The 25889-nt window shown below is 41.9% G+C and overlaps 2 protein-coding genes across 2 annotated transcripts in view; one reads left to right on the top strand and one right to left on the bottom strand.

Moving 5' to 3' along the window:
* The window catches only part of psmd1 (proteasome 26S subunit, non-ATPase 1), a 133490-nt gene that overhangs the window by 44119 nt on the left and 63482 nt on the right, over positions 1 to 25889 (bottom strand). The window lies entirely within an intron of this gene.
* Positions 1353 to 24272, top strand: htr2b (5-hydroxytryptamine (serotonin) receptor 2B, G protein-coupled). The gene is made up of 3 exons (XM_085990102.1): positions 1353 to 2716; positions 20117 to 20317; positions 21543 to 24272. Exons 1-3 carry the CDS (start codon positions 2251 to 2253, stop codon positions 22427 to 22429), a joined length of 1554 nt encoding a protein of 517 aa, XP_085846228.1. The 5' UTR covers positions 1353 to 2250; the 3' UTR covers positions 22430 to 24272.

The following is a 25889-nucleotide window of genomic DNA, read 5'->3' as shown; positions in this document are numbered from 1 at the left end:
AAAAAACAAAGAATAAAAAACGGCTGCTGATTTTTGCCGGTGGCTCCAGATTGCCGGATAGCTCACCTCCGGATAGCACAAAGTTTCCTGTAGATTTATACATTAGACTTAATAAGAATTACGCCAAAATAACAATCAAAAGAAAAACATATGCATACGTATGACTCACACACCAGATTTTAAAGGTGCGTCATGCTCTGCTCTTTTTATTTCAGCCTTTTTCTTACAACAACCTTACACACCTTATTTTCCACACAAACATCAACTGACCATAAATGCCAACATTCGATTTACAACTTGTACCACAGACTGAATGCAGCCAGTGTAGTACTTTACAGTAGCAGCAGTGAGGTCTTCACAAAAAAAATTGGCTTTCAATACACACTTCCCCTCCACCAACCTCGAGGTGCTTCCCCAACACATCAGTGACTTGAGCCTGCACATTGTTAAAATAACCCATGATCAGGTCATTTTAAAACTGACTAATTTCAATTTCCTACTGAGGTTGAACAAATCGAGACTAACATTCATAACAGACAGACTGATGAAATCGGCATGTTTGCAAAATATAGTCGTTAATCTAACACACCAGCAGAATGTCAAAATGCAACTGACATTTCATTGATCAGTTAATTTTATACCTTAGGATTGTCGGGGGGGGGGGGGGGGGGGGGAAATGTTTTCTCAATCTTTAACAAATCCAAAAAGCTAAGTTTAACACATACTCAAATTCTGTATCTGCTCTATAGGAGTATAATTTATGCCACAATTAATGACTTACTGAAGTCTGATGGCCATGGGTGTCTGCAACAACTACTGTTTCCATCTCTTCTGTGGCCTTTCCACATACTGGAATCAAGATGAACTCCAGTACTTCCACAAATCCTGCAAGAATTTCTGCATCCTGACAGGAATCAAGTTATGCTTTACATTTTTCTACAAACACTATTGAAGAGAGTAAACAAAGAAATGACCATTGTTTTAAGAATAATTGATTTCCCCTCCTTATAAAAGTTAAGCAAAAAGCAGATGTCTTCATTGAATATTTGAAAAATATTCAGGAGTAAAAGGGTTAAGATCACAAGCAACGTAGCAAAGATGACAGAAAATCTTAGGCTTTGGTAATGATTTATGTAGGACAGGAAGATTTAACTCTGGGATAGATTTAGCTAGGACACCAAGATAGATTATAAATTCCTCTAGGAAGAGTATAAAAAAAATTCCTGGAAAAGGAAATAAATTTTCAACTGCAGTCACTCATGATGTTACCTTTCAGCTCTCTGGCTCTGTTCCAATAGTAAAAATGATCATTTGTTTTCATGCATTCAACCATTAGAGGTTAGCAGCGCCTGACAGCAATATGGAAAAAGAGCAGGGCTCTACACTTGGAATAAAATATTGCAGCATAAGTGCGTATGAGAGAGAGAGAGAGAGAGAGAGAGAGAGAGAGAGGTGGGGTAATCAGCATCTTTAGCAGAGATGAGCACTAGTACTGTACAGCTGTGGCACGGAAGCATGGTAGAGAAAAGAATGTAAATACCCAAGAAAACAATCACAGCGTATCAACCTGAAGTGCCAAATACTCTCCAGAATGGAGATAGAAAAGCTAGTATAAAAATCACAGGAGCGGTGAAGAAGTCCGGTATCAATCAGTAGCAAGGAAAGATATAATACAGCCATAAGGAGTGAACCGAAAGCAGAGATCTGGCAGCGATACAGCAAACAAACTTATACAGCTCAGAAGAGGCAAAGAAAGAGAACTGGGGAAGCAAGATGATTTCCCGACATAGCAACCCAGGCAACAGCATCTAACTTGTCGGCTGAATTTATATTAACAATTCTTGAGCATATTTGAAAAGCATCTGTCTGACTGAGGTAAGAGCAATTCCAGTCCCTGTAACAATATACAGTGAATTTAATTAGAAACCTACATGACTAAACGGGAAGTGTTTGCAGCAGCTAGGAGTAGCTGGAGGCAGAGGGATGGCTGTTCACTTTTAAGGAACCTCTGGCTCTTCACAAACCTGTTAAAAACTATTTTCCTTTTTTCCAATCAACATTTATTATAAAACAGTCATAAACAATAGGTACAATGGAAATTTTGAACAAAAGATGCAAGTGGAGAAATTAATATTCACTCGAATACAGGGTTAGCCAAAACGAGGGACTAAACTTCTAAAAGAATCTGGCGTATAGACATGTTAGACTGGCACAAGTGTGCCAGTGGCCCGTGAACTGACTGTTCAGACCATGCTGCCTGCTCCTCACTATTCTTCAAAAGCAACCAGAGGGACAACTGCCAGTACTCAAAGCACGATGCCGGGTCCAGACAGTAATGGCACGTCTAACCCAGCGGACACGACGAACACGTTTACAATCAGCAGAATGCAGGAAACTCCAGTCCAGCCCTTCAACACTTCTGAAACAAATGGAACCTTCTATCTGACAATTACAGAGGAATCCCGGCTCACCAGTCTACTTATCGACTCTAACTTTTTAAAGGGGGATCAGTCGAAGGACGGACTGCAGTGGGCAGCACTACTGATTTTACTGGTGATCATACCCACCATTGGAGGCAATATACTTGTTATTTTAGCAGTTTCTCGTGAGAAGAAACTCCAGAATGCCACCAACTACTTCCTCATGTCACTTGCAGTAGCGGACATGTTAGTTGGACTCCTTGTGATGCCCATCGCTCTTCTAAACATTCTGTTCAGTAAGTGTCATTCAATTTACTCTTCAATAGAACTGCCGTATTCCACACTCAGTTCAGCATTACAAGCAATCCATATAACAATATTCCACACCACGCCCTACTTACAGCTGTATAATTGAAGCTATTTTATGCTATGAGATTAATTTGGGTTAGTTTCAGCTTTATTCAGGAAAAAGTGAAATGAAGCACTCTTCCATCTAAATGTAAATGCCTGAGAGTGGAGTTACTAATATAATCCTTTCTTTGAATTGTACCTATTGCATATCATTCACACTTCTTTCCTATCAAACTCTTACATGCACATTTTTAATTATTTTCTACATTCTGCCTTTTCTTTCTGGTCTTCTAAAGGATCTGGTTTCTAATAGCCTTATTTCTTTATTACAGACCTTAACATGCAGCACACTATAAATTTATGATAAAATGGCTTGGTGATAAAAAAAAATTCAAACTGCATCATATTCAACATTTCTTTATACAATTAAACTATTCTTTCGTAATGTCTTTGGAACAAGAGCATAATTGGTACAACTAGCTGCACGAAAGCGAGTGCAAGATTCTCAACTAATTACAATTAGGGGCCATAATAAGTGTCACAAATAAATCCAATCGGGAATTGAGGAGAAACTTCTTTACCCAGAGAGTGGTTAGAATGTGGAACTCGCTACCACAGGGAGTAGTTGAGGTGATAGCATAGGTGCGTTTAAGGGGAGGCTAGATAAACACGCGAGGGAGAAAGCAATAGAAGGATATGTTGATGGGGTTAGATGAAGAAGTGTGGGAGGAGGCTCGTGTGGAGCGTAAACACCGGGACCTGTTGGCCTAAACGGCCGATTTCTATGCTGTAAATACTTTGTAATATTATGTAATTGGTTTCATCTAATAAGGATTCCTTTACAAAAGGGTCAATTAAATGAAGCACTAGTTTGTGAAACAAAATATAAACTGCTACAGTGCATGAAACTACTTCGAATATACTGAAAGTTTGATACGATAGGTGTCAAACCTCAATAACCCAGAAGTTAACAAAAAAAATTATTTGAAAAAGTGGTATTGACTGACAGTTGGTCACTGTACAATCTACTGGTCAGGAATTGTTCCTTGCAACAAGGCAGAGAAAATGAAAATGAAAATGTCATCCCAATGTGCTTATAAGATTCATCAGCAAATATTCCCTTTTGGCTGCATTCTTCAATAAAATTCAAAAATATCTAACCTGTTAACCAAAAGGTGCAGTTTATACATAAAACAATTCACAACAATGTACTTTGCAGCTATTTTCCCTGCCTAAATCTCCCTTATTAAAACTCGTGTGTAGCCAAAACATTCCTCTTAAAAAACACAATTTCTTTGGGAGGGGTAGCAGGGGAAAGTAATTGCAAGGTGCGATATATTTAGTGCTAACACAACAGAACCCTTGAATACAGTGATTTTTCAATTTAAATTCACAATATCCCAAAAAGATTGATTATTTTATTCAAGCAATTAAAAAAAACAACTTTGGTTGTAAATCACTTAAAGCATAGTTACATATAGCAATTTGCTATTCAAATATGATTTTAACTTCGTGTGACCAAAAAAAGAAATAAAAATTACTGATGGTAAATATGTTAAAAGCTTCAGCAGCTATTGCTATGACTCTGCAAATTACATCTACATGTACTTAACTGTGCTTAGTTTTTGAAAAATGCAGCAGGGTGAGCATTTTGCAAGCAAATGTGTGAAATAACATTTTTTTTTTTTTTTTTTTTAAACGCTTTAAATTATTGTTGGTTTGAAACCCCATGTTTACCATGCTGCCACAAGTAGAAACACCAACATTAGTGTCAACACAGAGTAAATGAGATGGCACTGCTCCCTTTGGATTCCACGTGCACCATCAAAACAGATTAATCAGAGGCACCTCTGGAGGCCGCCCCACTTGATGGCAACATAAATGGAAACCTGGGTGTCGACGGCAGAGGTGCCCATGTTTTCTAGTCAATGGCTCCAGTATACATGTTAGCAAAGTGTTTTGCAGTGGCCTATATAGATCTCTTCCAGCTATTGAAGATACAGTCACAAATCAAAATTTAAAAACACCTTCATATGTACAAGCATTTGCCTCCAGTTGTTTTAATGTTGCTTCGGCTGTTGTGAAATCCAATTCTCAATATAAACATGGTTTCTTCGTACTGATGCCCGAGCTGATATTGCAAAACTATTTCCTGAAGTGGTTCTCAGATAAAATATGCCATCAGTTCTTCTATGCCTAGACAGAACCTGTGTTAGCGACAGAAATCCCACAGCTTCTTGTGAATAATATAATTATAGCGGGTCTGGGGATTTGTATCAATTCCAATTTCACTTCACCAGCAACACTGCAGTTTTTTTCTTACAACCGATACTAAAATGCAGATATATACTTACATTGAAATTCAAACCTCACTTGCCGTCAGTATTGTCCTGAAACTAAACACTCCAGTGCAGTGCTGAGGGAGTGCTGCACTGTCGGAGGTGCCGTCTTTCAGATGAGACGTTAAACCGAGGTCCCGTCTGCTCTCTCCGGTCGACTTAAAAGATCCCATGGCACTAATTCGAAGAGGAGCAGAGGAGTTATCCCCGGTGTCCTGGCCAATATTTATCCCTCAATCAACATAACAAAAACAGATTATCTGGTCATTATCACATTGCTGTTTGTGGGAGCTTGCTGTGCGCAAATTGGCTGCTGCGTTTCACACATTACAACAGTGACTACACTCCAAAAATACTTCATTGGTTGTAAAGCGCTTTGAGACATCCGGTGGTTGTGAAAGGCGCTATAGAAATGCAAGCCATTTTTTTATATCATTGAATTAATTAAAAAAATCAAAGCCATATATTCAGAAAAGATCAGATGCAAGTAGTTTTTAAAAATCAATTGATAGAAAATTTAAATGATTGATATTCACAACCCATAATGTGCAACATCCTGGCTGGTGTTAAGGAACCTCTTGTGCTACAGGTAGAATTAAAATATATGCTGAAGGAGCTTTCACTAGCTCATTTCATCCCCCACACCCAAAAATATTCTGGCAAAGGAAAGTGATGTAACTGCATCAGAATCAATTTGAGTTAAAGTTAGAGCTTGCAAATACAAAAAAACCCACATCTGACTGGGCAAATAAGCAAGAGGGTATTTCGTCAGAAACAGGGAGCTATGTTATTTTGAATTAGTAGCAAATTAAGGAAAGCGTGTGAACTGGTTGAGAGATTCTGATCCCTAAAGGAAATAAAGATACAAAAAGGCAAGTAAAAACCATCAGGCCCACCCCATCTAGGCAACAGTGCTACCTTGACACCACTAGCTCACTGTCTAGGCATAGGAAAAGGGGAGGTACTTGAAAAGCTGGCAGTGCGCAAAGTAGCAAAATCACCTGGTCTGGATGGGATGCATCTTAGCTGGCTGAGGGAAATAAGGGTGGAAACAGTGGAGGTTCTAGCCACAATCTATCAATCCTCCTTGGATTATGTCAATGGTGCTAGAGGACTGAAGGGTTACAGATGTTACAGCCCGGTTCAAAAAAGGAGGGGGATAAACCTGGGACAGTCAGCTTAACGTCGGTGGCAGGGAAACTTCCAAAAAGTATAATCCGGGACAAAATTCATTTTCACCTGGAAAAATATGGGTTAATAAATGACAGCCAACATAGATTTGTTAAAGGCAAGTTGTGTCCCACAAATGTTATTGAGTTCTTTGATGAAGTAACGGAGAGGGTTAATGAAGGTAGTGCAGTTAATGTTGTCCACATGGACTTTCAAAGGGCATTTGATAAAGTGCCACGTAATAATTTAGCAATATTGAAGCCCATGGGATTAAAGTGGCAGCAAGGATACAAAATTGGCCAAGACAGAAAGCAGAGAGTGGTGGTGAAGTTATTTTTCCAGACGGGAGGAAAGTATACAGTGGTGTTCTGCAGTGGTCAGTATTAGGACCACTGCTCTTTTTTGATATACATTAATGACCTGGACTTGGGTATACAGAGCATAATTTCAAAGTTTGCAGATGACACAAACTTAGAAATGTGGTAAACAGTGAAGCAGACTTCAAAGTGTTCATGGACAGACTGTTGAAATGGGCAGACACATGGCAGATGAAATTTCACGGAGAGAAGTGTGAAGTAATGCATTTTGGGAGGAAGAATGAGGAGAAGCATAACAAAACTAAATGGTACCATTTTAAAAGGAGTGCAGGAACAGCGACCCGGGGGGGGGTAAATACACAAATCTTTGAAGGTGGCAGGGCAAGTTGATAAAGCTGTTAAAAAAGCATATGGATCCTTGGCTTTATAAATAGAAACATAAAAAGCAAGGAAGTTATGCTAAATCTTTACAAATCACTGGTTAGGCCTCAGCTGGAGTATGGTGTCCAACTCGGAGCACCACACTTTAGGAAGGATACAAAGGCCTTGGAGAGAATGCAGAGAAGATTTACCAGAATGATAGCAGGGATGGAGGGACTTCAGAAGCTGGGATTGTTCTCCCAAGAGCAGAGAAGATTAAGGGGAGATTTACATAGTATTACAGCACAGAAAAGTAAAATGAAATGAAGCTAGGGGAGTGAGAAGGAAGAGCAAAAAAAACTAGAGTTAAAAGCCCTTTGGTTTCTGAAGAACTGTACTGAATAGGATTCTAGCTTCAAGCCAGTAAATATACTAAACATTAAATATATCAAAAACAGTTTATGAAAAGTCATTGTGACATTGCTTTTATGTACTATTATTTCTAGTCTTCAAATTAACTTTAGATCTACTTTTAGTAAGATGAGGGAAATTCTGCAAGCATATGACAAGAAACAGGGTAAGACAGCTGTATAGTGAAAGGGCTGAACATCAAAACAAAAGATAACCAAAATAAGACTGTATAAACACTACTTTTAAAAAAGCCATGATTAAAATGTGAAGGCATTAGATGTTATACAGTCCTATTTTCAAACTGTTTGTTAAAATCAACTTAGGAATTGTGATTGCATATACACATGCCAACAAAAGAACATAAGAAATAGCAGGAGTAGGCCATTCGGCCCTTCGAGCCTGCTCCGCCAGTCAGTAATATCATGGCTGATCTTCTACCTCAACTCCACCTTCCCGCACTATCCCCATATCCTTTGGTTCCCTTAATATTCAAAAGTCTATCGATCTCTGTCTTGAATACACTCGACTGAGCATCCACAGCCCTCTGTGGTAGAGAATACCAAAGATTCACAACCCTTTGAGTGAAGAAATTTCTCATCTCAGTCCTAAATGGCCGACCCCTTATTCTGAGACTGTGACCCCTAGTTCTAGACACCCCAGCCAGGGGAAACATCTTCCCAGCATCTACCCTGTCAAGCCCTGTAAGAATTTTATGTTTCAATGAGATCATCTCTCATTCTTATAAAATTCTAGGGAATATAGGCCTAGTCTCCTCAATAGCTCCTCAAAGGACAATCCCCCATCCCAAGAATCAGTCTGATGAACCTTCGATGCAATCCCGCCAAGGCAAGTATATCCTTCCTTAGGTAAGGAGACCAAAACTGTACACAATACTCCACGTGTGATCTCAACCAAGGCCCTATATAATTACAGTAAGACTTCTTTACTCTTGTACTCCAATCATTTTGTAATAATAATAATAATTCAACTTTATTGTCATTGTACAATGCACAAGTACATGAACAACGAAATGTGATCTTGCAAGCTCCCATGAGTCCAGTACAAACAACATTAACATTAAACGTAAATAGCACCGTCCTGGGAGAAGCAAAGCCGCTGCGTCTGTGCGCGCCGCCATTCCATTTCCACCACTCCTCCTGTCCGACAATCTTCAGCCCAACGCCCGGGCCTGCTCACCAGCCGCTCCTCCCGGGGCTCCTTCCGTGACCTTCTCACCAACCGCCCCTCCCGGGGCTCCTTCCGTGACCTTCTCACCAACCGCCCCTCCCGGGGCTCCTTCCGTGACCTTCTGCACCTGGTCTTCCCTGATGGTCACCCCTCCAGGTACTAACCAGGCCTGGCTCTGCTTAGCTTCCAAGCCTTGCCAGTGACCCTGTCCCTAGTCCCAGGTCAACATACCATTTGCTTTCCTAATTGCTTGCTGTACCTGCATGTTAACGTTCAGTGATTCGTGTACAAGGACACCCAGGTCCCTTTGAATACCAACATTTCCCAATCTCCCATCATTTAAAAAATATTCTGCTTTTCTATTTTTCCTACCAAAGTAGATAACTTCACATTTCTCCACATTATATTCCATCTGCCATGTTCTTGCCCACTCACTTAACCTGTCTATACCCCTTTGCAGCCTCTTTGCATCCTCCTGACAACTTACTTTCCCACCTAACTGTGCATCGTCAGCAAATTTGGATACATTACACGCGGTCCCCTCATCTAAGTCATTGATGTAGATTGTGAATAGCTGAGGCCCAAGCACTGATCCTTGCGGTACCCCACTAGTTACAGGCTGCCAACCCGAAAATGACCCGTTTATTCCTACGCTCTGTTTTCTGTCCGTTAACCAATCCTCAATCCATGCTAATATATTATCCTCAATCAATCCCATTTTGTGTAATAACCTCTTGTGTGGCACCTTATTGAATGCTTTCTGTAAATCCAAATACACTACATCCACTGGTTCCCCTTTATCAACCCTGCTAGTTACAACCTCAAAAAATACCAGATTTGTCAAATACGAATTCCCTTTCATAAATCCGTGTTGATTCTGCCTGATCATATTATGGTTTTCGAAGTGTCCTGTTACCACGACCCTAATAATAGATTCTAGCATTTTCCCCATCTACTGATGTCAGGCTAACTGATTTAGTTTCCTGTTTTCTCTCTCCCTCTTTTCTTGGAATAGCAGAGTTACATTTGCTACCTTCCAATCCGTGGGGACTGTTCTAGAATCTAGGGAATTCTGGAAGATCAAAACCAGTGCATCCACTATCTCTGTAGCCACCTCTTTTAAACCCCTAGGGCGTAGGCTGTCAGATCCAGGGGATTTGTTGGCTTTTAGTCCCATTAATTTCTCCAGTACTATTTTTTTACTAATACTAATTTCTTTAAGTTCCTCATTCTCACTAGACCCTTGGTTCCCTATTATTTCCGGAATGTTTTCCGTGTCTTCGTCCGTGAAGACAGATACAATCTCACCAATGAACATAAAACAAATTAGACAAACTAAAATGCACATCACTTCTGAAGCCACCTTAGAAGTTCCCACTAAGTGAAATACTTTGTCAACCATTTAACAGTGGATACTTAAAAGGAAACGGAAATAAGTAGCATAACTTACTAATACTGTGTACACTAGTGGGCAGTAGTGAGCAATCTTTGAGACTGTTTGTATAAGAGATTGCATTCCAATGAGGTTCGAAAATGGCACTGCTAACCCTGAAATTCAAATTTAGGCATTCAATTTGGACAGGCTAAACCAAACTTGTAAAGGGGATGGGTTAAAAAAAAGTTCCATGGAAGATACCTGAAATATAAAGCTATATATAATGAAAAAATCATGAAGTATGAACTCTGCATGGAGCTGGCTTCATCATTCAAATTGCATTTTCTCACCCCAGACTTTATGTTCTTATAGAATCTTAACACAAGGAGGTTGCTGGATTTTGTATTTAGTTTCTTGTGGCTGAAGGACTGTACTGACCATTTCTCACTGTGCAGAGTTTACAACAAATTGTATTTATATTGCACCTTTAACATAGGAAGATGTCTCAAGGCACTTCACAAGAGCGTAAAAAGAGAAAAATTGATACTGAGCCAAAGGAGGAGATATTAGGACAAGTGACTAAAAGCTTGAACAAAGTTTTAAGGAGGGTCTTAAAGAGAGTTAGAGGTTTAGGGCAGGAATTCCAGAGCTTAGGGCCTAAACAGCTGACAGTGGGGCAAAGGGAGTGGGGGATGCACAAGAGTCCGGAGTTGGAGAAACGCAAAGTTCTTGGAGGGTTGTAGGAGGTTAGAGAGATGGGTGGTGGGGGCTGGTTGAGGCCATGGAAAGTAAGGAACATAGGAATTGCTAGACAAAAAAAGACCACGGTCATCTAGTTCACTTTCTACCATCCTGGTAGTCGCATGAAATAATGATAACGGAGTTGTTGAATAATCATAGCAATCAATCTCTATTAATGAATTTACAACAGACCCAGACAGGACACGAGGTAAACCCCAGTGATGGAGAGCCAAAGTCACCCATTTCCTCCCAAACATGCTACGCTTACCACATGTCATGTCGCAAATTACTCATATACTGTATTGCAAAATGTTATTTTCTGAAAAAAATCTATTTAATTTGCATCTGAATGAATCAATACTTCCACTGTCTCCCGAGGGAGTCTGTTCCATAGATTGACCACTCAATCACTAAAATATTGTTTCCGTGGATTTGTTTTGAATTTAACCTCCTTCAAGAGTGGGCCGTGTCCTCTGGTTCTACTATTCTAGACAAGGTGAAATAGCTTGAACAAGTGAATAAGAATTTTAAAATGGAGGCATTGGTGGACCGGGAGGTCAGCAATCACAGAGGTGGTGGGGGAGCAGGATTTGGTGTGCGTTAGATCACAGGTTTTGGACGAGCTCAAGTGTATGGAGGGTGAAAGATGGAAGGCTGGCCAGGAGAGCATTGAAATAGTCGAATCTGGAGGCAATAAAAGCATGAATGAGGATTTCATCAGCAGATAACTTGAAGCAGGCGTGGGCAATATTACATAGGCGGTCTCTGTGAGGGAGAGAACATGGGATCGGAAGCTCAGCTCAGGGTCAAATAGGATGCTGAGGTTGCAAACAGTCTGGTTCAGTCAGAGACCATGGTCAGGGAGGATATGGAATTGGTGGCAAGGGAAAAGAGTTTGTGGCGGGGCACAAGACAATAACTTTGGTCTTCCCAGTGATCAATTACAGGAAATTGCAGCTTATCCAGGGCTGGATGTCATTCAAGCAGTCTGACAACACAGAGGCAGTGGATGGATCAAAAGAGATGGTGTTGAGGTAGCGCTGGTTATGTCAGCGTACACGTGGAACTTGACACTATGTCTTCGGATGACGTCACCGAGGGGCAGCATGTAGATGAGAAAGAGGAGGAGAAAGGATAGATTCTTGAGGGATTTCAGAGGTAACGGTGTGGGGCTGGTGGAAACGAGGACGAGAAGAAAAGCAATTGCAGGAGATTCTCCGGCTACGACTGGATAGGCAAGAGTGGAAACAGGCCAGGGCACTCCCACTCAGCTGGACAATGGAGGAGAGATTGGAAGAGGATTGTGCGGTCAACTATGTCAAAGGCTGCAGATGGGTGGAGATGGAGAAGGAGGGATAGTGCACCAGGCACACAGCGTGTCATTTGTGACTTTGATTAAGGCTGTTTCGGGGCTGTGGAAGGAGCGGAAACCTAATTGGAGAGATTTAAACATGGCGTTATGGGAAAGATGGGCACAGATTTGGGAGGTGGCAGTATGTTCAAGGACTTCAGAGGAAGGGGAGGTTGGAGATGGGGTGGTAGTTTTCAAGGACAGAGGGAGTCATGGGTGGGGTTTTTTTTTTTTTTGAAGGGGGGGTGGGGGATGATCACAGCAAATTTGAACGAGTGAGGGACAGTACCCAAGGAGGGGGAACCGTTGACATAATCAGCTCGCAGGGGGTCCTGGAAATAAAATTAGGTGGTCAGTGGCAGGGTTTGGGGGGGGGGGGGGGGGGGGAACCCCATTCACAGTTTCGCGCACGCGCAAAATTTAACATAGAAAAAGCCGGTCCTGGGCTGCGTGGGATCAGCAGAGCTGTGCGAGCGTGCACCTTAGAGGGAATGTTGGTCAGTGGTTTACTGGGAATAAGGTCGAGAGGGCAATAGGTGGATCTCATGGACAAGATGAGCTCGGAACAGGCATAAGAGGAGATTGGAGAGAAACTAGAGAAAGATGTGAGTATAGGGTTAGGGCAGGGGGAACCTTGGCGTGGCGGGCAAGAGGAAGGGAAAAAGCAGACGCAGCTGAATGAATGATTTCAATCTAATGACAAAGAAGTCCATAAACTCCTCGTACTTGTTGTTGGAGGTGAGGGTGGAAGGGGCAGGGAAGAGGGGTATAAGGATATGGTTGGTAGTGGAGAATCAAAGCCAGGGATTATCTTTGCATTCCAGGATGAGTTTTGGCAGAGGAGAATGGGGTCCGATAGTGCCCGGTGTGTTTCTGCAAGATTATGGTGATAAATTGCTAAACCAATTGTGCACCATTGAATTAATCTGAACTGTCTTTAAAAGCTTCAAGAAAACTGAAGCACAAAGCATAATATTCTGTGAATTTATATCAGAATACATCATCATAATGTCAACTTGGCAGTGCGCAGGTTTAAACCTGACAAGAACCTTTACACTGGCAGCCACAATGTAATCTGTTTATCATATAATACCATATTATATTACCATTTAATCTCCATGGTAACTTATTCCACAAATCTATTATTGTTTAGGTGAAAAAGTTCCCCCATGCTTCCCTCTTAAACCTCTCTAGTTTTTAATTTGTGTTGCTGGTACTTAAACCTTCCACTAAACTTAATCCGATTACAGTGAAACTTTAAATCCATTAATGTGCAATGTCTCCTTAGAAAAGAAAAACAGACTTGCATTTATAAAGCGCCTTTCACGACCACCAGACATTCCAAAGCACTTTACAGCCAATGAAGTACGTTTTGAAGTGTAGTCACTGTTGCAATATAGGGATGTAGGAAACACGGCAGCCAATCTGCACACAGCAAGCTCCCACAAACAGCAATGTGATAATGACCAGATAATCTGTTTCATTGATGTTGATTGAGGGATAAATATTGGCCTGGACACCAGGGATAACTCCCCTGTTCTTCTTTGAAATAGTGCCATAGGATCTTTTACATCCACCTGAGGGGGCAGACGGGCCAACTGAGCCACGGCTGACACTTCCCCAAACTGCTGTTACAAATCTACCACGTTCAAGCACTAGTACTGTGCTTAGAGCTTGCTGTATGAAATTGAAATTGCAAAAGCAGTTCAGTCTTAATTGAGCAGCCAACAGAAAATGTAGCCAAAATAAAAACAGAAAATGCTGGAGATACTCAGCAGGTCAGGCAGCATCTGTGAAGAGAGAAACAGAGTTAACGTTTCAGGTCGATGACCTCTTGTCAGAACTGGAAAAAAGCAGGAAATGGAACAGATTATTAAACAAGTGTAGTGGCTGGGAAATGGGGCTACACTTCCTCCTGGACTACACTTCCTCCCACCCCGCCTCCTGTAAGGACTCTATTCTATTCTCCCAGTTTCTCCGTCTGCCGCATCTGCTCTGACGATGCCACCTTCCATACCAGAGCTTCCGACATGTCTTCCTTTTTCCTCAACCGAGGATTCCCCTCTACAGTGGTTGACACAGCCCTCGACCGCACTTCTGCCCTCACCCCTGCACCCCCCCCCTCCCGGAACCACGATAGAGTTCCCCTTGTCCTCACCTTTCACCCCACCAGCCTCCACATTCAACAGATCATCCTCCTCCAGCATGATCCCACCACCAAACGCATCTTCCCCTCACCTCCCCTTTCAGCATTCCGTAGGGACCGCTCCCTCCGCGACACCCTAGTCCATGCCTCTATCGCCCCCAACACCCCTCCCCCCAGCACCTTCCCGTGCAAGATGCAACACCTGCCCTTATACCTCCCCACTTTCCAGGGCCCCAAACACCCCTTCCAGGTGAAACAGCGATTTACTTGTACTTCTTACAATCTAGTATACTGTATTCGCTGCTCACGATGTGGTCTCCTCTACATTGGGGAGACCAAACGCAGATTGGGTGACCGCTTTACGGAACACCTCCATTCAGTCCGTAAGGGGGACCCCGAGCTTCCGGTCGCCTGTCACTTTAATTCACCGCTCCACTCCCACTCGGACCTCACCGTCCTCGGCCTCTTGCATTGTTCCACGTAAGCTCGAGGAACAGCACCTCATCTTTCGATTAGGCACTTTACAGCCTTCTGGGCGCAACATAGAGTTCAACAATTTCAGATCATAACCTCGGCCCCGATCATATATATATTTTTTATTCACACTTTTGTTCTGTTCTTCCCTCCCACATGGCAGCTGTCTTCCATTCTGCCAGCACAATTCACACTTCATCTAGAGCCATCCTTTGTTTCTTAACCTGTCCCATTACCATCTCCTTTTGCCTTGAATATCTCTTAATGTCTCTCACTGTCTCTTAATCTCTTCGGCCTTCTATCCTATCACAGGCCTTCCCTTTTGTTCTTTCATCCCCTCCCCCATTTCCCAGCCACTACACTTGCTTAAAATCTGTTCCATTTCCTGCTTTTTTCCAGTTCTGACGAAAGGTCATCAACCTGAACGTTAACTCTGTTTCTCTCTTCACAGATGCTGCCTGACCTGCTGAGTATCTCCAGCATTTTCTGTTTTTATTTCAGATTTCCAGCATCTGCAATATTTTCTTTTTGTAGAAAATGTAGCCGGTTTTATTTGGTTTTGAATGTAATTACCAAGGTAAATATTCATACCAGCTTCATGATTCATTTGCGATCTCCGCACTTGTGGAAGTAGTAATTGAGGTTATGATGGCCAAATGAATTTAACACAATACACTTCTAAAGGGGATTTCCAAACTGATGGAAATTCTGTAGATTACTTGATACAATGGGAATACTGAGGCATCCTTCGTGCTTGCAGTAATTCCCACTAAAACTAAACAAAAAGTATTACTTGAAATACTAAATTATTCCACACTGTTGTATAAACAAAATACACATAGGAAACAGTGGAATTAACTATCCTATCCCACATGGAAAGATTACACTTGCTTGTGAGGTTCACATCCTACTAACTCAACAGCAGATATTCAATCGTTCTCCATCATGCAAGTGTATCCATATCCTCACGGCCCAACTTTGTCAGAATAATTAACTGCGTACACATATGGTTATTCTCTTAGACATCATCTCATGGATTTGTGATGAACTAGACCTCTTACTAGCACTCGCTTCACTTAAAAAGGTCATTTCCTTTTTACTGAAATCTTCAAAACAAATTAAATCATCTCCCTTATGTTTTTGTAATTGTTTAATCTGAATTTATATTCCAATTTTGTTACAAGTTACTTGCTGTGTTCACCTTTAAAATTCAGTTCCAACCCACAAATGAGCTACTGGTCATCCAATTCTGAATTTAACAAAAAAAACTTCCAGAAAACTTGGTTAACAGACAAGGCACGAGATTCCTCATCAGGAAAGACTGAACAGGCTGGGTTTCTTTTCTCTAGAAAAGAGAAAGCGGAGACATTATCTTAAAGACCTCGATCAGGTAATGAATGAGTTTGATAGGGCAGACGTAGAGAAAAATGTTCCCACTCGTGGGGGAGTCCAAAACTAGAGGTTATAAATATAAGGTAGTCACTAATAAATACAATAGGGAATTTAGAAGAAACTCCTTTACCCAAAGAGTGGTAAGAATGTGGAACTCACTACCATAAGGAGTAGTTGAGGCGAATAACATAGATGCATTTAAGGGGAAGCTAGATAAGCCTATGAGGGAGAAAGGAATAGAAGGATATACTGATGGGGTTAGATGATGAAGAGGAGTGAGAGATGGCTCATGTGGAGCGTAAATGCCGCAGAGACCAGTTGAACCGAATGGCCTGTTTCTGTGCTGTAATTTCTATCTAATTCTATGTACTATATTAGAATGATTAAAACCCAGAACTCGGGAAAAATGGTACGTAAAATATTTCATGCGCTTATATTTAACATCAGAATCATAATTATACACCATTTTATACATTGTCAGGTATTTAAGTTATTTTTCTAATTATCTTTAACCAATTTTGCATTTTCATACATTTGCAATATTATCAAGCACCTCTGAATATCAGGGATGAAAAAGCAGACAAAATGACACAAAATGGGAGAAGGGGGAAAGAATATACGTATCAAGAATGGAGATGGGACAGTTTGTTTATTTTCCTAGCCATGTAGAAACCTGCAGAATAGTCGTAATTTCAACGTTCAACAAATGGAACCGTGAATGGTTACTCACGGAATTCAAAACTTTAAACCATAAAGGTCTACAGGTTTACTCCTTGGGTGCCAAAATTCATTTGATTGAACTTTTTCCTCCTTAATTCCGCTTTGCAATTGGAGATTGGTTTTTAATAATGACATAAATTATTCCACATAGGACAAAATTCTTGTAAACAAACCCCTTTTAAAATATTTGAGCAAATTGAAAAATGTCCCTTACGTCATTAACATTCTGAAATGCAGCCACAAATCTGGTTATTTTAATTTGTATGCAACTATGGAGCATAACTGCATTATCAGACTGGGCTATACAACACACAGTTCTATATTAATTCTAAAAAAGTTGCTGCCTTTTGTTGTGAATTTCAATCAGGGTTTATGAGCAGACTAAGATTACACTCTTGCAACTACTTGATCATAGTCAAAGTACCCTCACCAACAGCTTCTCTTCCCACCTTGGTGCGGTCACATCTAGAGTGGCCACCATCTGCCGCAAGAATCTACCCGAATCCCCTTCTCTTCCTCATCTACATATCAAGGGGTAGCATCTGCAGACACGAGGTCAGCTTTCACATGTACGTTGACTGCTCTACCTCTTCACCACCCCTCTGTTGTTAGACTGCTCATCTGATATGCAGTTGTGGATGAGCCGCTAAACACTGGGAAGACAAACTCAAACTCCGTATCCTCAACAACAATTCCATTTCAGGCTGAACCAGACTGCCCACAATGTCGTGTCTTATTTGACCACAAGCTGAGCTTCTGACCCTAAATACTCACCACCTCTAACATTGTCCGTCTCCACCCCCACCTCAGTCCTTCTGCGGCTGAAACCGTCATCCATGCCTTTGTCGCCTCCAGACACAACTCTTCCAAAGCTCTCCTGCATGGCCTTTCATCTTCCACCTTCTGTAAACTTTAACTCATCCAAAACTCTGCTGTCCATATCCTATACTGCACCAAATCCTGCTCACCATCACCCGTCCTTGTTGACTTACATTGGCTCCCAGTCCAACTCCTCCGATTTAAAACTCTGATCCTCATGTTTAAAACCCTTCGGCCTAGAAATTCAGTGGGCTTTGCACCCAGTTACCGCCCAGAGGGCTTCTGCGCCAGTCTGGAAACTTCGGGCTAAATTCAGTGACACGCTAATTGCGGCGGTAGCCGGTAGCGCTGCGCCGCCACCGATGACGTCATCGGTGTGCGCAGTGCCCCGGTTCTGCCCCGACACCGGCCCGACCCCCATCTTCAGTGGCGGCCGCTAATAACATTCAGAGACCGGGTCCGTACTGCAGCCTTAGTGGGGCGCTTTAAGGTGGAGGTGTGGCCGGCCGCTTTTTCAGCGGCCGCCTGCCCGCACCTCCTTCCCCGGCCTCCTCCACCACCCCCCCCGCGGCATTGCCAGCTGGTTTCCGGGAGCCCGGCACTTCTCCGTTGTGCCGGGCTCTTTTGCCGGCACTCGCGATCGGGGCTCCAGCTGTTGCAGGCACCTCCCCCTTGAGGGAGGAAGGCCTGCAGTACCGCAGCCTGCCACTCCGCTGCAGGTGGCGCTGCGGCAACTAGCGCGCCGATATTCAGTTTCAGCGCCCCAAGCAGGGGCGGCCACACCCTTGAACAGCGGCCGTCCTCGACTTGGGGCGCTGAAACTGAATATCCGATGGGCGCGAGTGGCTCCGCGCCCAGCGGTAAATTCTGGGCGCAAGCGAGCTGGCGGGGCTATACCTATTTTCTAGCCCTTCATGTCTTCACCTCAATATCTCGAACCACCTCCAGCCTTCACCCCAGAACTCTATTCCTCCGTCTCTGGCCTTTTATGCATCTGCCCCCTCCCTTCATCCCACCATTGACGGCTCTCCTTTTAGATACCTAGACCCCACGCTCTGGAATTCCCTCCCCAAACCCCTGCGCCTCAAAACCCATCTCTCTGACCGAACTTTTGGTCATCCCACTTAACTACTCCTTCTTTGGCTCAGTGTCCATTACACCTCTACGAAATGCCTTCAGATGTTTTGCTACATTCAAAATGCTATATAAATGCAAGTTGTTATTGCTGTTATAAAGGAAGTAAAACATTTCCGGATTTCAGTTAAGACTTGCAAGTCAGTATTTTATGTAACTTCAACCATTCTAATATGGATTTAAATGGACCAGCGAAAATAAATATGCGAGTGTATATTTAATGACATACTGACTACCTTTCAGTAAATCCTTGAAACATTTGCTAGCAATAGACTCCTTTATTGCCCTTGGACCACTGGCAAGCAGCAACCACCTTACTCAATCAGCTTAAAAAATAATGCTGACATTTTCCCTTCCTTTTAGTAGCTATTCCACACACACAGACTTGTTTTGTGCCTATGCATAAGGAAATACTGGTCAACAGAGAAGTACTTTGCACAAAAGAACTCTGTGGACTCAATTATTTATAAATCAAGGATAGTTGTGTGTGCATTAATTCATTTTAAAATCTCAAGGGGCAACAGGGTAGATACTGAGCATAGTATGGCAAAACTCAGTGCCACAGAGCAAGCCAGATACATGCTTAACTCTCACTCCACTCAATCCTGATAATAACCTTGTTGAGTGAGGAGGCATTAAATGGCGAATGCAGCACACCCCAGGAGGTGAAGAGAAAATGTTTTTTTTTTTTTTTTAAAAAGGAGACTCATGGTTTCTCGTGCCTCGATGTCCAGGAAGCATTAGTAACCCGGAAACATGCGATGCATTCACCTTCACTACTTCAGATGTCAGGCAAAGAAAAACTTACAAAAATAGATAGGAAATTTACCTGAATAACCTCTCAAAAATAAATGAGTAAAAAGATTCAAGTTTAAACCTTGAAGAAATCTCAATCATATTGTCCACTATAGTGTGCTTGAAGTCAATTACAAATGGTAGAACCCTCGTGTATTTGATTTCTAACGTCATAAATGGAATATCGCTGAGGAAAGAAAAAACACTCCGATTTCTAGCCAAATCAACTCCCGTCTCTGCTCCTTGTAAAGCTGATTACTATTGGCAGATCCATTCAACGGTTGAAGCTAAATGCAATTTAAAACAGGAAGAGGTTTTCTAGAAATGACATTAATTACACTGTGTATAAATGACATTTTGTATGAAGTTTAAGTGAAAGGTAATGAGAGATTTTGCTACAGAGATTAATATACAGCAGTTGCACCTGTTCTGATTCTTGCAGAAAGGGTATGCAATGAATTGCTGGGACAGAAATATACTGGTGCTTTTGAAAGGAATGCAATTCAAACCAAAAGGTTATTCTTTAAACAAAGCCAATCAGCTTAGCTTGCAGACTTTTAAATAATCTTCAACACTATTCTGCCTACTAAGTAAAGATCTTTCTTACTTTCAGATTCTGAGTGGCCTTTACCCTCTGAGATATGCCCTATCTGGATCTTCCTGGATGTTCTTTTATCCACAGCCTCGATTATGCATCTATGTGCAATCTCTCTAGACCGTTACATTGCTATTAAAAAACCTATTCAGCACAGTCGCTTCAACTCCAGGGCCAAGGTTCTCATTAAGATCACAGTAGTATGGCTCATCTCAATTGGTATGTATAACATTTTCTGGAAACCTTGATTCATACCTCTTAATTTGATGCTTCTGATCAACATATACCAAACTAAATAATACAACACATTATTAAACCAACTATGGAGAAACCATAATAAATTATAAAAGGATTCTTATCCGTAAGCTTATCAGTAGGGATAAAAATCCATTCTCTGCACTCGGATCCAAACGTGGTTCGTGTATTGGTTTTTGTGCAACTTCAGTCATCAAGGAAGATCGGCAACGAGCAGAGCAAATAGCCAGTCAAGGATTTTAGAGTTTCATAAATATTAGAATTCTACATTGCTTGCAATCTATCAGTCTAGAGCACTGCTGATTAATTGTGGGAAACAACCTGAACTGAAAATTAGACTGCAACTTTAATGCAACAATTAAAAGATAAATAATGAAAATTTGAAATATTTGTTTCTCAGACTAATTATGACAGTACAGCATTTAAAAAAATAATTTACTTTAAAATTCCAGAAATATAGAGCACAAAAGTGTTGACTCAAAGAAATCTGAATGCACCAAAGCAGTATTTTGAATTTTTATCCACTATTATGTACTTAAAACAAAATGCTCCAAAATAGCCAAATACCTTCCAAACTGGTTACAACTGAACAGAATGTCTACCCAAATAGAACCAGTTCCATTTAAAATAACAACAGAAAATGCTGGAAAAACTCAGCAAGCCAGGCCACATCTGTGGAGAGAAATTAGAGTTGACGTTTCGTGTCGAAACCCTTTTTCAAAACTGGAAAGGAAATAAAATAGATCGAAGGCAGGGCTGCGATAGAACAAAAGAAGTAAGAGAGACATTAAGAGGTATTCAAAACCAGACGAGATGGTAATAGGACAAGTGGAGACAAAAGAGATTAGGTGTGAAGTGTACTGGCAGGATGAGACAGAGCTGCCATGTGGGAGAGAGAAAAAAAAAGGAAAGGTGGGGGGGAAGGGAAGACCCAAAACAAAGGGGTGGAAAAAAATATAAGTAAAAATGTAATAGGGGCCGAGGTTATGATCTGAAATTGTTGAACGCGATATTGAGTCCGGAAGGCTGCAAAGTGCCTAATCGGAAGATGCGGTGCTGTTCCTCGAGTTTACGTTGAGCTCCATTTAAAGTTGGTCTGATTAACTACATTAGTAGTTTTGACAGGAAAATACCAAAACTGGAAAAACAATTACTGTACCATTCTCAATTTATTCTCTCTTCAATCTAGGCATTGCTATTCCCATCCCCATCAAAGGCCTCCAGGATGAAACAAACACCTTTATAAACAAAACTTGCTTAGTTAAAATTGACATATTCAAAAATTTCATGATCTTTGGGTCAATGGCTGCATTCTTCATTCCCCTTGCCATCATGTTAGTTATCTACTTCTTGACAATTCAAGTGCTGAGAAAGAAAGCATATCTGATCAAAGCCAAAGCACCCCAACATTTTAACTGGGCTACTGTCTCGACCATTTTTCAGCAAGACCTTACACCCACCAAGTCTCCCGAGAAGGTGGCCATGCTCAACGGTTCACAAAAGGACAAGACATTTTCCTGCACACTTGAGGATGTACCCATCAGAAGACTCTCCACTTTGGGTAAAAAGTCCATGCAGAGCATCAGCAATGAGCAGCGAGCATCCAAGGTTTTAGGAATAGTATTCTTCCTATTTTTGGTGATGTGGTGCCCATTTTTTGTAACAAATGTCACTTCCGCCCTCTGTATGAGCTGTGATCAGGAACTTCTTGGAACACTGATGGAAGTTTTTGTTTGGGTGGGTTATATATCCTCAGGCGTCAACCCACTTGTCTACACTCTTTTCAACAAGACGTTTCGCGAGGCATTTAGCCGCTACATTACATGTAAATATATAAAAAATAAGGATGTTAAAATGCTTAGAAAGTATTCCAGCCGGATATCATTTCGAACATCAATCAACGAAAACTCCAAATTATTCACGAGACACAATTCAAAAAATGGGCTTAACCCAATGTATGCTAGTCCCCTGCGGCTACGATCTGCCCCTGTCCAAACTACATCAGTAATGCTGGACACACTTTTACTCGCTGAAAATGAGATGGACAAAGCAGAAGAGGCAATTAGCTATGTGTAAAGAACAAAATGCAAGAAGAACTAACTGTTTAGCATGCTGTACAGTGTGAAGGTTAAATAGCCACAGTGTAGAGACTCAACACGTGGCTCAAGCCATTATTGATAAAACTTTTTAATACCAGTACATGCATTTACAATTCATGGTATGGTGATCTGTGTGGTATTTTGCTTTAATATTTTGTTTACAGTACATCATCCCAGGTCCTGTCAAAGTGATTTGAGATGCCCTCAATCTATTGGCTTTGAAAGCTGTTAAATCCACCAATAAAGTCCACCATGATGTGACATAGAAAGTAAAATCTGAGAACCATTCATTTTAACATTGTATGAAAAAAATACAACATTTATATAGTGTCTTTAATGTAGAAAAAAACGCTTCAAAGAGGCGCCGGGAAAAAAAGCAAAAGGAGCTACTGTATTAGGAAGTTCGGTCAGACGTGGGTTTCCTTCCTTAAGGTAGGGTGAAAGGCAAAGAGGTTTAGGGAGGGAATTACTGAACATAGGGTCGAAGTAGCTGTAGGCACGGCCACCAAAGGTGGGGCAAAATGGGGGGAGGCCAGAGTCTGAGAAATAGTTTGGGGGTAGTAGTTGTAGGGCTGGAGGAAGTTAGAAAAATAGGGAGGGGCAAGGCTATGAAGCGATTGAAACACAAGGATGAGAATTTTAAATTGATGGCATTATGAGACAGGAAGCCAATATACATCAGCAAGGAAGAGTTCTGAGTGAGCGGGACTTGGTGCAGGATAGGATACAGGCTGCACTTTTGGATGAGCTAAAGTTCAGAGGATACAAGTTGGGAGGCCAACCTGCAGAACATTTTAGTCGAGTCGGGAGGGGATGGGCATGGAAGAGGGCCTCAGCAGCAGGCGGGTTGAGGCAGAGGTGGAATCAGGGAATGTTATGGATGTGGAAGGCGGCGGCCTTTGTGATGGAAAGGATATTGGGTCAGAAACTCAGCTCAGGGTCAAATAGGGTGCTGAGGTTATTAACAGTCTGGCTCAGCCCGAGACAGTGGCATGGAATCGGTAGAAAGGGCAGAGTTTGCAGCGGGGACCAAAGTTGAAGGCTTCTGTCTTACCAATGTTTGCTGAAGGAAATTATGGCTCATCTATAGACTGACAAGCAGTCCACAGCACAGAGCTGGGTATCGCCAGCATACACGCGGAAACTGATGCCATGTCTTTGGATGATGACACCACGAGATGGCATTTTGATGAGGAAGAAGCCAAAGATAGATCCTTAGGTGACTCCAGAGTTAAGGGCATGCGGCTGGAAGAGAAAGCTTTGCTGGAGATACTCTGGCTATGATCGGATAGGCAAGAATGGAACCATCAAGGGTAATCCCACCAAGCTGGGCAACAGTGGCTAGGTATTGGAGGAGGATGGTGTGATCGACCACATCAAAGGACACAGAAAAGTCGAGGAGGACAAAGAAGTTTAATGCACTACTAGTTTGGATGGGCAGGTGGTGGAAAGTATAGCCAGGTGGGGAGGCTTCGGTAAGGCCAGGATGCCAATGCAATTATTCTCAAGAAGGCCATTGCTCATAAATGAATGGATATTAAGGAGGGAAATACAGTGAGGGGCAGTGATTAATTCACTGGCAAAGTCCATGGGGCAATGGTGGGTAGGATGAATGGGATGGGAAGGAGGCTGTCGAGGTCAGTCCCCAGTGGGCGAGCTATGTGGGAAGGTTGGCAAGAGAAGATGGGACAGTTAAAGTCTCTGCTTGTAAGGAGGCAGCGACAGGTGCCTCAATGGGAATTTCGGAGAATGCCAAGAAAGGCACAGAGGGTAGATGTGAGCTTGTTCAAGTGGGATTCAGTGGCAGTAGGAAAGCAGAGCAACAGTAATGAGGTGGTATGGATTTGGGGGGGGGGGGGGGGGGGGCGGGGAGGGGGATGGGCAAAGTATCCTGGAAGAGGAAATGAAGGGTCTTCTCCCCTTCCTGTTGCCCAGAGTGAAGGGCCCCAAGAGAGGCCAAAAAAAGAGAGAAGTAATGGGCTTGGGTCTGGAGTGACAGCCAAAACGCACAAGTGATTGAACACAGAATTCAAGTTACGTAGACATGGGAGATTAGAAGAGACATGTCCTGATTGTAAATAGAGGACCCTTACTCCAGATGCCGTGTATCTGATGGATCAAAAATTGTTACACTCGGCACCTTCATTTTACAATAAAATGTTACAATATCTAGTTAAACTACTGTCAGTCCACAAGATGCAAAACTTTATGATTCAACAATCTCACAAAACACTAAACATATTGGGCCAGAAATTTGGCAAGGCCAATGGAAGTGCTGGTTTTGTGCATACGCTGCGCATTCGCTGGAAACCGGAACTTTCATTCCCTTAAAGGAAGGAGTTCGGAGGTCAAACGCGTGCGCCGGGGAGGCAGCGCGTACGCCTGGAGCTTCCGATTTTTTCCCCCCCCCCTCACAGGTTTCTCCGTGCGGGCAAGTCCCTAGCAGCTGCGCGTGAAAAAAGCAGGCGCAAGGCCAGCTTTTAACAAGGTAAGAGGTTAATTAAGTAAAATTAAAACATTTTTTCCACAGGTTTATCATTTTAAAATACTTTAAAAGGTAAGTTTATTTTTAGCCCCGTTAAAAACGTTAATTATTTTTTCAAAAATTAACTATTAAACAAAAATTTTAATTTATGTAATTTATAGTTCTTTTAAAAATGTGATTTAAAAAAACAAAATTATTTGAAGTTTTACTTAGGTTTTGGGGCCAATCTCTATTCATAGATTTGACAGGCGCACTATATAAGTGCAGGTCGGGGGCTTGCGCCCACAGGAAGCCTCCGACCCGAATTTCTGGCCCATTAAGTCTCTCTCTGCGGATTAAGTGGGTAAAAATACCAATCCCCAGGCTGTCCAGATTTCCTGATGCAGATTCCATTTCTTTGCATTCTTGCAAACTAACAGCACAATGAAACAGCAATTTACCCTCAAGATTCCAGCATTCACTTTCCTCAGCTGCTGGTCTAAGTTACCTCCACGCCAGGATTACTTTGTCTTCTTTATAGCAGACAGGTAAGTAAAAACCATCAGGTCAAACCTGCTATTGGGGCAAACCAGTCCATTTTTAAACTCCGCAGCATTGCCCAGTTCTATTTTCATGAGAGGTTACCGATTCATCAGATAAAAGACTAGATCGGTGACAGAAGAGTAAAGCTGTGACGAAAGTTTACATTTGTAAACAGTAAATGGGAAGTTTTAAGCAAATACTGTTTAGCTGTTACTCTGTTGAATGAACAGAGTTGAAGGTCCTTGTCCCCAGGTAGAAGCATCTTGGTCCTCTTTTGAAATCAATTTTGCTAACAACCATTATTCTTTTGACTTATTGTATAAATAATCTTTTTGCTCAATTAAGCTAAGTTTACATACTTTCAGGGCACATTATGTATTACAAGGTGCTTGCAGGTAGCTACATTGAGGATGTTGCATTGTTCTTTCTG

Source organism: Somniosus microcephalus, chromosome 6 (genome assembly GCF_052327205.1).
Source record: "Somniosus microcephalus isolate GS21.2 chromosome 6, FLI_Smic_1.0, whole genome shotgun sequence".
Taxonomy (NCBI): Eukaryota; Metazoa; Chordata; class Chondrichthyes; order Squaliformes; family Somniosidae; genus Somniosus; species Somniosus microcephalus.
This window is presented reverse-complemented; position numbering and strand designations above follow the sequence as displayed.

Excerpts from the sequence above, each read along its gene's own strand:
- htr2b (XM_085990102.1), top strand. The coding sequence starts at position 2,251 with ATGCTGCCTGCTCCTCACTATTCTTCAAAAGCAACCAGAGGGACAACT. Across the intron at positions 2,717-20,116 it reads TCTTCTAAACATTCTGTTCA|ATTCTGAGTGGCCTTTACCC; the intron begins GTAAGTGTCATT and ends TCTTACTTTCAG. Across the intron at positions 20,318-21,542 it reads AGTATGGCTCATCTCAATTG|GCATTGCTATTCCCATCCCC; the intron begins GTATGTATAACA and ends TCTTCAATCTAG.